The 17,669-nt window shown below is 38.5% G+C and overlaps 1 protein-coding gene across 7 annotated transcripts in view; it reads left to right on the plus strand.

Annotated features, from left to right (window-relative positions):
• NCAM1 (neural cell adhesion molecule 1) overlaps nt 1-17,669 on the plus strand; it is a 510,722-nt gene that overhangs the window by 413,797 nt on the left and 79,256 nt on the right. For 4 of the 7 annotated variants that reach the window (XM_089673071.1, XM_089673075.1, XM_089673072.1 and 1 more), the window contains 4 exons: nt 2,269-2,453; nt 3,299-3,395; nt 4,138-4,308; nt 5,428-5,559. In XM_089673071.1, coding sequence (XP_089529197.1) covers nt 2,269-2,453; nt 3,299-3,395; nt 4,138-4,308; nt 5,428-5,559 — 585 coding nt within the window. Of the gene's footprint in view, nt 1-2,268; nt 2,454-3,298; nt 3,396-4,137; nt 4,309-5,427; nt 5,560-15,138; nt 15,154-17,669 lie in introns of all 7 variants that reach the window. The other 3 variants (XM_089673069.1, XM_089673073.1, XM_089673070.1) reach the window with 1 other exon arrangement.

Raw genomic sequence — 17,669 nt, forward strand, 5'->3', positions numbered from 1 at the left:
GTCTGACAGCTGAGCTGGGACGACAGTTCTTAAATACAGTGATGGCTTCACAAGGGGGTGGGGGTCACCCCACCCCTTGTGGCATCATCATGTGCTGTGATTGGCCAAAGCATTGCATCTGGCCAATCGCAATGAACTATTCACCGAACACACGAACGGCCAATCTTTGAGTCATACTTATGTATGACTGGAATATCATGCCCAACACTAATCTAGACATGGTGAAGACACCTTGCTGAAGTTCAAACTGAGCATCAGAATGACGAAGAAAGGAGATTTAAGTGACTGAATATGGCATGGTTGTTGGTGCCAGACTGGCTGGTCTGAGTATTTCAAAAAATGCTGATCTACTGGGATTTCAACACACAACCATCTCTAGGATTTACAGAGAATGGTCCAAAAAAGAGAAAACATGCAGTGAGTGGCAGTTGTGTGGATGAAAATGCCTTGTTGATGTCAGAGGAGAATGGGCTAACTGGTTGCTGCAATATTCAGATGGTAGGGTCAGAATTTGGCATAAACAACTTAAAAGCATGGATCCATCCTGTTTTGTATCAATGGTTCAGGCTGGTGGTGGTGGTGTAATGGTGTGGGGGATATTTTCTTGGCACTAGCAAGGTGTACCTAATAAAGTGGCCGGTGAGTGTATTGTGACACATAAAAGTCAACCTTTTATGTTTAAGATTTCTGGCACCTGCAAGTACCTGGCTTGTGTACAAAGCGTGTCCCCTAGGATGGAACCAAACCTGAATCCAAAGCCTGGGCTGTATACAGATGCTCAGCTTCTTTCTGGATTCAGGTTAAATCTTGCTGCCCCTTGATGTTAATCCTGACTTCTGCCATTGAACTATGAAATGCCAGAACCTATGTGGCCAGCAGAGGTTTTGGCGTTTGATAGTTACATGTCAACTTTAAATGTCAGTCAGCAACAAAATGTCAGTTTAATCCACTAATACATCTATTAATACACAGACTGATCCTGTTACTATCATTCACCTATGCCTTACCTCTGCCATTACCAACACCGATATGTCACTTGTCCAACTATTTAGGTTCCCAAGGTTGTAGGTATTCTGAGCTTTAGTATAATTTCATTTTCCTTAGCCCATAGTATCAAATAACCTCTTAATTCTGTTGTTTATTGGAATGTGTTTTTCCACTTTTCCTTTGTCTTTCTTTTCTTCCGCATCATGCCATAGCAAATACTGTCATCAAAGCCTTGAAAAATTTAATTGCCTCCACATTTAGTCTCTCCTAAAAATCTGTAGAGCTTTTCTTGATAATTGAATGCCGCTCCCTGCTCTAGGGCCACCCACCCCTTGGTATACTTTTCAATTTCTTAGCCTGATTTATGCTGCTGCCAATATGACTGCTGTCAAGGGAAAAATAGTGTGTTTTATGGAGAGAGTCAAAGGGTGGAAAGACTGTGCCCACCCTCTAGATGTGATATGACATGGTAATATGGCAATATTTATACCTGAAGTTATTGGCAGCATAGGAATTTGCTGTAAGAATTTTTTTTCACAAGACTGGTCTTAAAGCTTTTTGCACTATATTCTCTTTAGTTGAAGTGATTGTAAAGTCTACAATTATACTTTTTAAAATAACAAACAGGTTTATACTTACCTGCTCTATGCAATGGAATTGCACGGAATGGCCCCAATCCTCCTCTTCTCGGTCCCCTGCTGGCACTTCTGGCTCCTCTTCTTCTTGCTGTGCACCCATAGGAAGCTGCTTCCTATCATGGAACACCTTTGATCTCGATTCCAAACCATGCTGCCTCTGTCTATTGACACAGACAGCAAAGCTGAGTCCTGCCCCCAGTCCCTCATCACAAGTATTTGACTGACAGCAGTGGGAACCAATGGCTCATGTTGCTCTAAGCCAAGCTTGTGAGAGCAGGCAGAAAAAGAACAGAGCTGTTACAGATGGGCACTGCGCTAGATCGAGTGAGGGTTCAGGTAAGTACTGTATAAGGGGGGGTGAAGGGGTGATACTTTTTCCTAAACACTTTTTACCTTAATGCATAGACATTTGTCGTTCAACTGAAAAATGATTGACTCCTATAATGGCTTCTATGGACATTTAGCAGGACATGCACAGAAATTAGGGGGATTCTATATAAACCCAAAGGCTGTTTATATATTTTATATTATTTTTGAGATGAGCATTTCATAAATTTGTATTGTCAAAGACTGTGTGTACATATGTTTACTGTATGTAAAGTGCTGAAATAATAAGAACATTTTTTCCTACTTTTTTCTTTAGATGCTCCCAAGATTAAGGGTCCTGTGGTGGTTTACACCTGGGAGGGAAATCCTGTAAATATCACTTGTGAGGTCCTTGCCTACCCTACTGCAAGAGTGTCCTGGCTCAGGGATGGACAACTTCTGCCAAGTTCTAACTTCTCCAACATCAAGATTTACAGCAGTCCTTTAGCCAGCAGCCTTGAGGTACAAAGCAAACATAATTACACATACATTGTTCACAGTTCCATTTATTCACATATCAAATCTATATCAAATATCAAATTTATAAACACATGGCTGCTTAGATGTCTGTCTTCAGTCATCACCCTCCTAGTGATATCATCATTTGACTGGGTATTTCACTAAAGCCAGCCATAGATGGAACAATTTTCTTTCTTGCAACCCATGGTTGCAGGAAAGAAAATTGCTTGATTCCCCTATCAATAAGGTCAGTGTTGATGGGGAATCCCTCCAGCAGAGCTATTGTGTTAGCCACTAGCTGAAATTTCTATGTTCTTCTGGGAGAACACAGTGATTACTGCTAGTGGCTATAATAACCACTAGCAATAATCACGTAAAATCCAGCATGCTGGTTGTACCCATTGTTTTATCAACTTGGGTACAATCAGCCTGCCCGTACATGGTTCAAATCTCATCCGGCCACTGCTGAGCCAGCCGAGATTCAAACTATCTATGGCCAGTTTAATGCTAGTCATATTCTTATAGGTTTCTCTCATTTAACCAGGTAGGTTGCACAGGAGAACTTGGTTGATTCCCCCATCCATGCTAAAAAGTGTGGTTAGAGGAATCTGCATGTGAAAATTTTCCAACGGGCTCAGTTTATTTTTGAATTAACTTTTGTTGAGCTGGGTGGTGCCACTACCTACAAATCAGATGGAATTCAAGCTTTGTGTGACTAGCATAAGATTTTGCACAAACCCATTTGGAAATATTTATTTTCCATTGCTTGTTCTTTGCTTTAAAAAAGTCATCATTTTCTCTTGTATACTGGGAGTTTGTAAGTAACTTGTTTATGTTTGTTCTACCAGATAAACCCAGACTCTGAAAGCGATTTCGGAAACTATAATTGCACTGCAGTCAACAGTGTTGGTCAAGAGTCTTCTGAGTTCATTCTTGTACAAGCTGGTTAGTAACAGTTGATTTCCCTAGTTTTGGATCTGTTTTTTTTGGATTGTTATGATCATATTTAATATAAGTGATGATATTTCCAAAAAAAGACTTCAAATCATAGAGTATTCCAATAAATGCATTATAATAAGAACTGTATCCTACATTAGAAACCTGAAAGTCAATTCGACTTGTTGCTATTGGGCAGCGCAAGCTGTTCTGCCAGGCAATTATTTATATAAGAACTCATATCAATCTTTTTTTTAACATAATGTTTCAAATATATACTTTAACAAGCTTGGAATTGTAAATATTGAATTACAGCTCTGACTAATACATTTTTGTTTAGTTGTTGGATAGAGTGGGGCCAGTTTAAATGTTATTTTAGATTCATTTTTTGTCTACATATTTGCTTGAGAGAGTTCCCCTAATTTCCTATTTTATAAACAGACCTAGACATAAAGGAAAATGTTCCTTTTTTTGGATTGGAAAAATGTTTTTATGTCAGCTTTGATTAGTATGTCTATGTTGTAAAATGTTTTTCTTACTTTGTGTGTCAGTGACAAGTGTAACCAAGTAGGGAGGGTTTTTTTCTATCTATCTATCTATCTATCTATCTATCTATCTGTCTGTCTGTCTGTCTGTCTGTCTGTCTGTCTGTCTATCTATCGATCTATCTTTATGTCTTCTTCTTCATATATCTTTATCTGTATTTTTTAAATAGTTTTTGTTAACTATTTATTTTTTTCCTAATTGGCAGAGACCCCATCATCGCCAACTATTCTCAGGGTGGAGTCTTATTCTAGCACAGCTATGGTTGAGTTTGAAGAACCAGATTCCACAGGCGGAGTGCCCATTCTCAAGTACAAGGCAGAGTGGAGAGTAACAGGAGCAGAGATATGGCAGACTGCCAATTTCAGTGCCCGGGATGGTAATTGAAATGATTGTTTAATGTCCTTTCTGTCTTGACTTTTCTAGTCAATGATCCTAATTAGAAAATAATAAATGTCTAGAATGAGAGTTTTTGCTTTGTTATACCAGGAGCAAAGTAAAAGTATCATGTCACAGAAGATATGCTTATACCTAAGAGTTTTTGGAGGTCAATTGATGTAGCAATTATAGGTGAATTCCTATGGACTGAATAACCTATTGGATTCCTAAATCTCTCTGGGATTATTTATCAATATGTGTTTCCCAGGTTCTCTTCATATGTTTTATATAGCCATGTAAAAGAGCCTTACTAATACTGCTCTATGTTCTGTAAAATAAAAGATGAATCCTTTGACAAGATCAAAGCCAGCTGATAATGACCCATTGCTAATTGTCATGAACTCAGATGAAAAGATTTCATCTCTACAATTCTCAGCTGGTGATTGTTTCAGTTTGCTCATGTCCCCCCCCCCCCCCCAACACTGATATGAAATTTAGGAATACATTAATATTATAAGCTCTTTAAATAGAATTGCTTCTTGATAGTTGTGTTATGATATACTTTAGTGTGTCACCAGTAATACTTAAAGTACTACTAAAGTATATGTGTTCTCCTCAAACTGGGACAAGTGCCTTTTTTGTCTGTTTAAAATAACCCATTAAAAGAGATGTATGAGGTATATACAAAAGGCAGGCACTAAGGCAAAAAACTGAGCAATCACATGACCGATGATCATTCAGTTTTCTGTGTGCTCGGAGCAGAGAACAGTGACTGTCATTCACTGCTCTCTGCTGTGCCCCTCCAATGCTTACTGGAGCACCAGAAAGAAGATGGCAGATGGCTTTAGCTATTAGAAAGACAGAGCCAACCATCAATTAGGCAGGTAGATGGATCTCAAAAATATGATCGGTATCCTCCCAGAGCTTGGAGCGGGTTGGTGACATCAAGAGAGCAAAACTAGTGCACTTTTGTGACTCACATGTGAAGTAAGGCCAACAAATATTTGGTCATACTTCTCTTTTAAAATCCTGTAAGCCATTATAAACATTATCATGTTATGCTTCTGTAGAGGTTGAGGTTGTCCCTCTGTTAAGTCATCTGATTTTTTTGTGTTTGCAGAGAGCTCAGAGGGTTCTCTTACAATAACTGGACTCAGGCCAGAAACATCTTATGTTGTGAAACTGTCAGCTGTCAATGGCAAGGGTATTGGCGAATCATCTCCACTGTTTGAATTTATCACCCAGCCAGTTCGTAAGTACATTTGGAGCTTTCTACTATTATCGCTGTGTTACTTGGATAATAGTTTTGTTGATATTCATATTACTAATATTTTAAAACTAATATTAATAATGGATATTGCTCTTTTCTAAGCCACAAATGTATATAATGATCACTTTATACGTAAGCTGAGCACAACATTTAATATTTTGAAGATATATGAGAAATAAAAAATGGTTTGATGACTTTTTAACATCATTCTGCCATTTAAGCGACAAGAAAAAATCTTTTCTACACCTAGTCAGAGGTCTATTTTACTAAACTGTGTCATGTCACAAGTTGGCCTTGGTAGTAATTTCTATGACACACATCGGGATCCTTTTTGTTCTCCCTATTGTTTTGTGATTGGTTGTCTTATTGAAATGATAAGCAGACAATGACAGAGCAGAAAGGAGGATAAGAAGTTGATTAAATGTTTCATGGAAACTGTAATTAAATACAAATTTGGACTTACTTCAATGGACACAGCACGTTTTAATATTCAGCTGGCTAAAAACCTCTTTAAGGGATAGTAAGTATTTCAATTTAAGTGTTAGGCTAAGCATAGTTCCCTTCTTCTCCTCTGGCATTGTTGCCTGCACAATATGTAATAAAGATCTGAGTCGTGCTATAGCAAGGTTTAAAAAAAGTATGAGTTAATTGTTCACTTTTCCCAGGCAAACTGGCAGGTATTGTCTTTTTTCAGTACTGGAATATTACGGAGAATATATTTTTTTCTTTAGCCAATGGAGTGATGTAACTCATTTTCCAGAGAACACATTTGGGTGATAAATTACTCAATGATTTGATTCTTGACCTTTAAAGGCCTCACTTGATACAATAAAGTGACCCTGTCAGCATAGAATCACTGGTATAGATTTACTAGTCTGCTAAAAGAAGAGTTGCTACACTTACTTTTCTGGTGGCCCATTAGTTGAAAAATTCCTGTTTGGTGTCCACGGTGTATATTCCACACTCCTGGGTGTGTGGAAACATGCCACCCTGCTGCACTCAGTAGTTTCCCCTGCTGGTGCATACATCACAATGGGATATAGAAGCTGGTGAATACCATTGCGTGCTATGGGGGAAAACATGCATTTGACTCATATGGCCTGTCAGATACCTGCAGTAGCTTGCAAGCAGTGAAGAAACAATTCAACAAATGGGCCAGTGGAAAGGTAAATATAGTGACTTCTCTTTTAGCAGGTATGTAATTCTATACAAATGACTCTGTGCTAAAAGGGTCACTTCAAGGAAGCAGTGTATAAATGGATGCATAAATTATGTAGATATGAACTTTAGAACATTTACAGAACCTGTACAAGAAAAATCCATTGTATCAGTGCTATTCCAAAGCATTGCTACAGCAGAAATTACTAAAAAAAAACACTTAAAAGCAAAGCAATTCAATAAGAATTCACAGTTGTAAGCTGCAGTTTGATGCTTTAAGAAAGTCGCAATACAATAATGATCTAAAATTGCCTTTAAGATTATTATTGGATTTGAAATCTCTAGTTACAAGAACTGACAAATATAGCAAGCTTGAGCTGGCATATTTGCTTGATGCCAACATGCTAAAAATATTTCATTAGCTTGGTAAAAAAAAATGCTAATTTCACTAATGCATTGTAAAATTTGCATGCTGCAATGGGATCAAAGAATGGGAAACTGTATTGCAGAGTTACTGCCAGCTGCAAAACACTAAAGGCTCATTAGGACCATATAAACACTTTGGAATTTCTATTGAATGCCTTCAACAGAGTTTAACCTAATACCATTCTACTGCACAGGACAGCCTAATAGAAATCAGCACTCTTTTGTGGTGACTGATGATTTCTGTGAGTTAGGGGCACCAGAATAATATTGTAAATGTGCTTTGTTTAAATAGCTAACAGAAAACTATTACAGTTGCAGCATATAACATACAAAATGTCCACCTAGGCCTCTGTTCATATCATTAAATAAAATATGTTTCATTATAAATCATTCAAAAACAAAGTATATCAAATATATCAACTCAAAGAAGGACGTCCAGGGATAGAACTAAAGAGAATCTCTGAGAGGAGCAGCTGGGGTGAGCTTGGACCCTTTCCAGACTGACTGGCCTGACTGGCCTGGTCAGATTGTTTTTCTTGGGATTTTACAGAATTCTACTTTAAAAGGCATGGTGATTCAGAGACAGTGGCCACATATATCTCCAGCAGTAGGGATGGGTGACTTTGTCTGATTTCAAACTTAGCAGTGAGTCTCAGTCTATAGGGACGTGGTGAATATAGTGGTAGATTCTGGCCATTCTTAATTCTTACAGGCAAATTACTATAAACAAGGCATGGGAAGCTGGGCACTGCCATAGGATGTATGTGCCAATGCCAAAAAGTAAAAAAAAAAAAAAAGACAGTGGGACATATATGCAGCTTCAAGGGCAACATGGAGATTACAGAAATCTTTCAAAAAACAGGTTTGAGGGATGCCTTAAATTGGAACCAGCAAGGATTTAACTGACATTCTCAGTCGCAATGTACCCTGGCAGCATATTTTTGGCTGGGGAAATACAAACAGCGTGCACACCAAACTACTTTCATTTGATTGATATATACTTTTTCAAGTGGGATGAATTTTAGAAGTTATAACCCTAAAATTAAAACTGCAAATTAGCACTTGGGATATGTGAAAAAAAAAATCGGTCCCAAGAAGAAAATATACAAGCTGCTGGAATCCTCATTTTCCCAAAAAGGTCTCAAAATGATATGAGAATAAGAACTACTATAACCCCAAAATTAAAACTGTGCAAATCAGTTATTGGGATAAATGAAAACTTATAATCATCCCCAAAAAGAAAATATTATACCAGATTATATACCAAAATATTATACTTCTGGAATCCTTGTTTTCCAAAAAGGGTTCAAAATGATACGGGAATAAGAACTATTATAACCCCCAAATTAAAACTGTGCAAATCAGCACTAAGGATATATGAAAAATTATAATTCTCCCCAAAAAGAAAATATTATACCAGCTGCTGGAATCCTTGTTTTCCAAAAAGGGTTCAAAATGATATGGGAATAAGGACTATTATAGCCCCAAAATACTGTAATTTATTTGGTCAGAAAAAGCTGGCAATGCCGTTGCATCCTATTCCTCCTACACCACCAATTCTGCCACCAGCACCCTTGAAACTGGCTACTACTGGATCCAGCAGAATTGGTTGAGCACTCCATCCTTAAAAAATAAAATATAGGCAAGCATAAAAAGAGAGATAGAGGTGCTGCTACAGGGCAGTTGTAGGAGTCAAGCAATGCTAATTTGGCTCCCTCCTCCAATTCTTCCTCTTCTTCTCTTTCTCCTTCACCTTTTTGTTACTGCTCCTCCCCTTTCTATGTGATTATGGCATGAAGAGATGGCTCTGGGAAGCTGGGAGTTTTTCCCCCTTGCCAGTGGCTCACGGTTGGAGGCTACTAAAATGGTGAGCTGTGATGGGGCAGTGGCTATTGACACAATCACTCTTGTGTCCCTCCTAGAGCACTTACATTCTGGCCTAATAGATGTGACACATTCCATGCAATTCCTCCCATATTTAGAACAAAGTTCATGTCTTGGGCCCACAATAACACATTTCTACCTGCTATCACTTTTTTTTTATTATTTTCATTATTTACATATTTACAGGGTTTTTTTTTTTTTTGTAAGAGTATCCTTGCCCAAATCAAACAAACATAGTCAGTGATGACAATTTAAAACACAAGCTAAAGTTGTGTTTTGTTTGTGGGAGCTTGCAGAGGAGTGTGACTGCTGTAGTCTTTTCCATGGCATAACACTGGGGTAAGAAAATAGTGCCCCTGAATAATACATGGTGAAGAAATGTTGAAAACTGCTCCCTTCCTGTAGTTCATGGTCAGGGCAGTCCAACATTAACATATGCCCCTCCTAAATCCAAAAAAGGGCTGTAGCTGTATTTTAGAAGATAACTCAATTGGCCTTTTTTCTCAACATTTGGTTTTTGTCTTACTAGCCTGTGCCTCCATATTTAAACCTGTGTTTTTTGGGGGGAAAATGTGGTGACAAAAGTGCCACTCTTCCCAAGAGTTGAATGAGCAGAGTCTAAGGAGCTTCCTGGAATTCACCAGCTCCCACCCAAGAAGAGATAGAGATTACTGTGGCATAGCTCCCAAGTAGCAGCATTTGAGGGTACATTTGAGGGTACTCTAAGGGGTGTGTTTATAAAGTAATGAATATGATTTTACCAAACATTCTCTGGTGGTCAATCAATCACTGTCAAATAAAACACATGCACCAGAAAGATTGACCTGCAATGAAAGTTTGTGTGAATGTTAGATTAAGTGCTTTTTAAGTATTTCAGTACAAATGGCATCTTTTCTTGGCCGTAGTTTTTTTTTTCTTACAAAAAATGGCCTTTTTAAATTTTTTATTGTAGAACATTTTTTTTTTTGTTTCTGCACTATTTTGACTATTCTACCTGGAACTCTGGACAAAAACTACCATTTGGCAGTGGTCAATTTTCCTAATGTGTGTCTGAATCAGTATGCAGTGTATATTGTGTAACAAAACCACTGCTTTGTGTCTAAGCCCTCTTTTCTTTTTCAATTTGTCCTGCTGCTGGTCAATTTATTTTTAAGTGTCTGAGATTATACACTTTCTAGTTTTTAGTGTAACAAAACACCTGCCTTGTTTGTGTCCTAACATTTTAGCCTATTCTGCCTGGTCACATTTATATACTTGCAACTGGCCAGTTTTTACCAAACCACGTCTGTTATGATCCGCCAGGTGGTGCCTCCGGCTGCCCACTTGAAAGACCTACCCAAAGCGTGGAGTCTAAGTCCCGGTCTGTGCTTTCACCAGGGCCCCTGATGGTGGGGATGGACTTGTAACAGACCAGGACCAGGTCACGACCTCTGAGCAGGCCCGTCAGTGGCAGAGGGAACCTCCGGGGATATATAGGTACCGGGAGAGCCAGATGTGAGGAGGACGGCGGGACCTAGCAGGATGGGTCATGAGCAGTGGTCCCTTGGGGTAAACGAGGTACAGAATCGGCAGGCGGAAACTAGTCGGGTCACACGCAGGGTCAGCAGGATAAGTCAGTGCGCAGATAGGTCAAACAAGCCGGGGGTCAGGAGAGGAGAAGGCAGAGTAGTCAGGGCAATCCGGGTCAAACACAGGAGAAGGTAGCATAGTCAGGACAATCCGGGTCAATCACAGGAGAAGGCAGCGTAGTCAGGGCAATCAGGGTCAATATTCAGGTACAGGAACTCAGGATCACAGATAGACCTTGCGGCAATCTGTGACAGTGCAGGGCATCTTTAAATATTGCGCCCTGCACTGTCATTGGCCGCCCAGGATGCACCCCCTGGCTGTCATTGGCCGCTGGAGGCGCGCCCGCGGCTCCTACTGCGCATGCACGGCGTCCTGTCAGCTGCGGCCCGCCGGGACTTGGTGCTTGTGTCCTGGCGTGAGCCGCCGCTAGTGCGCGTGCGCTGGGAGAGGCGCCGCAGCGATCCCTGACAACGTCTAAGGGCTATAGCCATGATATTAAAGACAAAAATGGAACCGTGGTGCATCTGGGGTGAGGATGAGTGGTTATTTGAGTGTACAGAATTTATTCACTTTAATTTAAAGGATGCAATGAGGTGCTATGAAAAAGGCATCCCTTGAATAACCTGTGAGCAGCAACTCCCTATTGCGCTCTAAACACCCCAAGCTAAAAGTTATATTTTAAAAACAAAAAAACCCCAATTCATAGGAAAAATATAGCTAGAAAGCTAGCTGTCAGTCAATTATTATAGACAATTATCCCTTAAAATATTAGCCCTTAAAATGATTTTTTTATATAAAGATCTTTTTGCAGATCACATATGAGAATGTCCCCCAGCAATGAAGTTCAAAGAACCCAAGCACAGTTTGTTAAAGGGGATATACCTCAATTAGCAAAATCTCATATTAGCTTTTATATGATAATGTCACTGAGGGAGTATTTTTTTAAATTGCGAATATTTGGTAAAAAAAAAATCCTGATAAAATGTCCTTTTTTTAGACAGTTTCTGTTATATGGTGATAAATAAAAGTTCTTGTTTGTGAGCTTGCGCACTCCTGGCTCCCACAATCTGCTACTTGTAAACTACCCTGCCATAGTCTCTCAAGAAACCATACGCTGCTGTGCTGTTTCACATTGCCCAGGCATATTTCACTGCTATAACCATTTTAAAAAGGCCTGTGAAAAAAAAATAATTGCAGCAAGCAACTACTTGAAAATGTGACCTGTAAAAAACAAAAACAACACTTACGGCCTGATCACTGTAGTACATGCATTCAAAGGCTGTAAAAAGGCTGCAGGACATCAACAGAACTGAGACGTAACAAAGAATGAAACGAAGTAAAACCTCTTTGACTACCCCCAATTCTCTCAGATATAAAGGATTTGGTACCTACAAGGCATTCAATAAGGGTATACATCTATTTTAATAGACCTGCCAGTGCCTACAAGTCCTACACTAATCTCTCTCTATGCTGCACTCCCTATGCTTAACCCATAACAGATACAACACATTGTCATTATGGTTGCTGTAAATTCACCCTTTTATAGTGAAGGGATTGACTAATCCAAAAACCCCCTTATTGGCCCTTTGAAGCCTGCTGACTAAGTTTATAGGCCAGGCAGCGGATCATAGTTCAAAAGAATTCAGTCTGGGGAATTTCCACATCAAGTCAACAGGACCACACATTTTGAACTCACTGGATCTGCCTCAAACCCAAGGTAGTGCTAAACCCCAGCCACAACCCTATTTAACAATGTATCATAACTGGTACATTGAAGGACAGTGGTCATCTATATCCCCAGCACTTTACCAGAACAGATATACAACAGTTTTATATATTTTCAGCACTTTATAGGATTCAGTACATTGTAAGACAGCTGATGTATGCTGTATATTTCCAGCACTTTATTAGAATTGATATACTGATAAACAATGATCTTATATATCTCTAGATCTTTATCCGAAATGGTACATTGAAAAACTGATGTCATGCATTTTATATTTTTCAGCACATTATCAGAAATAATATACTAGGAGATTTTTTATCAAAAGATAGCTTAGCATCAAAAATAAAGTGCACTTTACCCTAAAGGATTCATATTCTATGCTAGCATTGAAAACCTACAACATTGTTGAGTTCAGCAACTAAAAAATTGATAAAACACTTTTATGTTCTCATAATGATACAAACTTCTAAAAGTTTTCAACTATTTAGAGCCTGTTAAAACCTTTTAAAATCAAATATGGGACCCTTAAGCTGGCCATAGATAGTTTGAATCTCAGCCGGTTCAGCAGGGACTAGCTGAGATATGAACCATGTATGGGCAGGCTCGATCAATTTGGGTACAACCAGCCTATTGAATTTTACATGTAATTATTGCTAGCTGCTATTATAGCTGCTAGCAGTGATCACTGTGTTCTCCCAGTGGGAATGGCACCCAACGCTAACCCCCCTCCTCCAAGGGAGAACACAATGGCTCTGCGGGAGGGATTCTCCCATCAGCACAGATTATGCTGATGGGAGAATCGGCAACCACTGGTTGCAGGAAAATAAATCACCATTTATTGCAGGCTTTACTGATTGACGGAACTCACAGGATGCATACAGCAGCAATCTTCTTGTGAGGCAGCTGCTGAAAAACCCATAAGCTGCTTAGCTGTGGAAAGGTGATGGGGATTTGCTGCTTCTCGTCTGCACATGGACTGTAGGTTTACAGTACAGTACATACAGCCACTTCTTTAGAGGCAGGGAGTACAGAAATGTTACCTTGCACCCTTTATTTATTGTGCCTTGCATGTAAATGGTATGTGACAAGTGGTTGTGAGGATGGTGGTGGTGGTGGGGGATTTGCACCATGCTACATGTCACACCCTAATTGGGGTGTAACATATAACATGGTACAAAGGTGAACTTAGCCTTAAATCTGTCCACCAAGGCCCAGAGATAACCATATCGGGTGCTACCATCTTGCCCCTTACAGAGCAAAGAAACAATAAATATGGGGTGTTAATTATGGCCCACATGTTAAGGAGGAATCTGCTCTTCCAGTGGCAGTCAAGTGTTACTGCTTTCTGTATATATCAGCAGCCAGGCAGAGTGGTCATTGTAGGTATCATTTTTTGGGGATAGAAGCAGTGTGTTTGATGCAGTGGATGCAGCTGATTATGTGTGTACCGCTATCTTTACATAATCAGGTTGTGTTTTTATTTACACTGCATATAATCAATTTTTTTTTCAATTATTTGGTTTACTACCAAAAAGCTTATCCATTTTTAAAATCTGGATAATATTTGGCATTGATGCACTTGCTTTATGCCACCTTCTTCTGCAATATTACCATCCTGTAAGCCCTTACACTGGGAGAAAGCAATTACTCCACAAGGACATTGTTGCCATCACCTGTCCTATCAATTAAAGGGAGCGCATTTTCTTTTTAAAAGGGTTTAAAAGGCTTATTTGTTGGAAAAGCATTCAATGTGTTTACCAAGATGAAAATATCATATTTTGTTTAATGTTTTATGACTTTTGTAGTTGCTTACCTGTGTAGTGTGGCTTTGTCTTTTTGAGTATGTCAGAACTGATAAATTTAAAGAAGACAATCGGAAATATTTCAAAATAGTTATTACATAAATGACTTGGTTTTGAGTTATATACTTATTGGCAAAAAATGGTATTGCTGTGATAGAATCAATATTTATCCATTGGTTTTTTTTAAATTCTCTTTATTTGTTAAAATAAATATAGACACCTTTATTTTCTGTTATACAGTTCATAATTTAGGATGCTTTATAATAAAATATGTATGTTTTTAAGATGTGTTCAGAGGCCTAAGGTGTGGATTTCCAAACATGTCAAGTCCCACCTGCAATTATTACTTAGTGAATGTCCAGACATGAAGCTAAATTTCACACAAAACTCTTTATACCTGCATAAGTGGGGTAACTTGCAAAACATGCACTGTTGGTGGGACTTGAAGGCATGTCTGCTAACATGTGATAGAACCTAAATAATCTGCTTTTGAGCAGTATTAACATTTATTTTTGGTATTGATTAAAGTTAGTTAAGACTGGCTTATGTTACTAAATATCTTATTTTCTGCCACAGTATTTAAAAAAAAATCAGTATCTTTGAAAAAAAAATACTGGGGAAATTGTTACTTTGAATTATAGCCATTCATTGCTTTTGCAGAATGTTTTATATGCATTGATTTCAAAATCTACTCTAAAGGGCAAATGGCATAGTAATGGTGGTTTAGCATTTTTCCAAATACTCTATAAAGGATACTGTCTGGGACATTTATTGGCATAGAACATTACCAGAACTGAAGGCTCTCTAATCATTTTCATTACTTTCAAATTCTGATTTCATTTTCATTTGCCTTCATTACACAGTGTGTTCACATATTTAATTTGAGCTCATCCTTTCCTTTTGGTTGTCTGTTTGGCTCCATCTCACTTGCATTCTCTTTTATTTCGAACCATCTCTCTTCTTTCCATCTGTCTGCAACCCATTGGAACACCACAGATATTTTACATCCACGTAAGTGCCTCTTTGCAATCTTTCTCTCTTCTGTAACATCCATTATATCGGTGACCATGACTGTCCCTGCACGCAGCTTTTGGAGATATAGGAGGACGTTAAAATATGCAATTAGACATTATTTTGAAGAGTTAGAATGTGCAGCATGGGTAAAGAGTTTGCCTGCAGTGAGAAGGCTCGGTTTTGGTCTTTGACTTCTCAAACCACAGAACCCATTATGTTTTTATAAATATTTAAGTGAAATTAATTTTAAAATAAATAGCTTGTCACACATGACCCTGTTAATCAATCTGTTTTCTATTATATAATAGATCTTTATAGTTTACAGTTATGTATGGTTCTGTGCAATATTCCATGCAGAGTGTAATAAAGGGTTTTTTCTCTCTAACAAAATGTTGGATTTTGAAGGATAATTAACCCTTTCTGTTTAATTAAGTCTAAAAGCACAGATGTATTGCTACACATAAAGCTTAGTATTGCAATAATAAAAATATAACAAACAACAGTTGGAGGAAACTTTGGAAGTGGGTTTGTTGGATGGAAGATCACATTAAAATGTATCTAAAGACAAAACTTTTTTTTTTTTTTGGAGCGCTTAGGGAAGGGTTAGCACACCTGCTTTATTTCTTTATTTCTGTATGTATCTTTGGGAGATTTACCTCTCTATTTGTCCTAGTGACCATTGTCACCAGAAATGAAAATGAGAGAAAATTCAAAATGTAGAATATAGGGAAAGCTTTCCAAAAAGACCCCTGATGTATCCTTAAAATAAACTTGTCTTAAAAATATGATATCACATAGGGAACTTTTTGTCAGCTCTGCAGTATAAATAAAATCTTAGTGAAAATAAAAAAATAAAAAAATAAATAAAGTTACACTGAAGCACTTACCCCTCCCACCCCCCCCCCAAAAAAAAGTTTAGCCCTCCCTGCCTATCATATACGCAAACACAAACACGCACAACGTGTACATGCCATAACAGCAGAGTGAAAGCAATAATTATAGACCCATTATTCATGGTTAAATCTAAACTGATGACCTGTAGGGGCTTTTAAAGCATTGTCTATGGAAAATATAGGGTACCAACGTTTGTCAACGTTTTTGCAGGCAACTGAAAATTTAAACCTTGACTTGTTAGGTAACTATTTACTCAGCACAACCTCATCTTTTATATTTTACCACAAGTTGTGTAATATATTGTGCTTACAGTGCTTTAGTGTATTTTGTAGTGCATTTTGCACTTGATAAACCATTGTACAAATATTGTGTGACATAAAAAATTGGAGCTACACCATTTTATTCTCCTGGGTGAAAGCTTTCAGAAAACTTATGTTTGTGGGCTTTAAAATCTCCAGTCCTAATATGATTTTTTTAAACAATGCAACGATGGCTCTGGCAGTGAAAGGGTTAAGGCACCACCCCTTGTTTAAGGATACGATACTGGAGTTATTCACTTAGCATGCTGGCTTTTAACCTCCCTAACGGTATTCCCGAGTGTAGCTCGGGGTAAAATGTCTGTACCAAAAGCGGTAACCCCGAGCTACACTCGGGCTTACCATGCAGCGCTGCATAGGGAGTCCCTGCAGCACTTACCTTGTCCTTCACTCCAGCGATGTGTCCCCTGCAGCGTCCCCGTCCATCTCCTCCGGCGGATGCCGGCATCCGCCTCCTGTGTTCCGGTCACTGTGACGTCGGGACGTACGGGCGCCGCCGCCGGTGGCGGGAAATCTGAAAATTTAAAAAAAATGTCATTTTTTTCAAAATGATTTTACATAGTAAAACATTGCTGTTTCAGCCCATTTCACATACATTTTGTCCCTACTGCTTTGTCCTGTGCCCTGTCTGCATTTTGATTGTTCTTTCTGCCTGGAAACGTAGAAAAGTCCATGGCGTCCAAAAAGCGTCCCTTTAGGTCAAAAGCGGGTTTAGATTAGCTAGAGAACAGCGATAGTAAATCAGAGCCACTTGCAGAATTGAGTGATAATGATTCGTGGGGGAAATTCGTCATCAGACACTGAAAACAATTTTGCGACTTTGCTCAGTGATGTGCGAACTTGGTGCTATATTTCAAATTTCAGTGTTTTTGGTTTGATTATATTATTGAATTAAATGTATGATTTAGAATCTTGTTCAGACAGATTTCAGTGAGTTATTCCTAAAAATTACAGCCTACAATAAAAAAACTACATATTTCCATGCAAAATAATGGTACCGCTTTCAGCACCAAAAATATGAAATAATCATACCGCTAGGGAGGTTAATATACCAACCAGCAAGAAGATACTTTTACACTTCAGGTAAACATTGATATGCTGCATTTCACAGCATACAAGAAAAAGTACATTTATTCTTCAAGTGCAAAAAGTGCTGTGCTAGAGTAATCCAAAAGAACTAATCAAAATGTACTTTTAATCGTTAGAATAGTCAAAATGAGTTTGGATGTTTTTGTACTGGTTGCTGTGGGACATGCTACGTTATACAATGTTCTTTGCTTTATTAAATATTTGCCAGTGTTT

The sequence above is a fragment of the Staurois parvus genome, unplaced genomic scaffold, assembly GCF_062004578.1.
Source record: "Staurois parvus isolate SC_StPar_1 unplaced genomic scaffold, SC_StPar_1.0 ptg000135l, whole genome shotgun sequence".
Taxonomy (NCBI): domain Eukaryota; kingdom Metazoa; phylum Chordata; class Amphibia; order Anura; family Ranidae; genus Staurois; species Staurois parvus.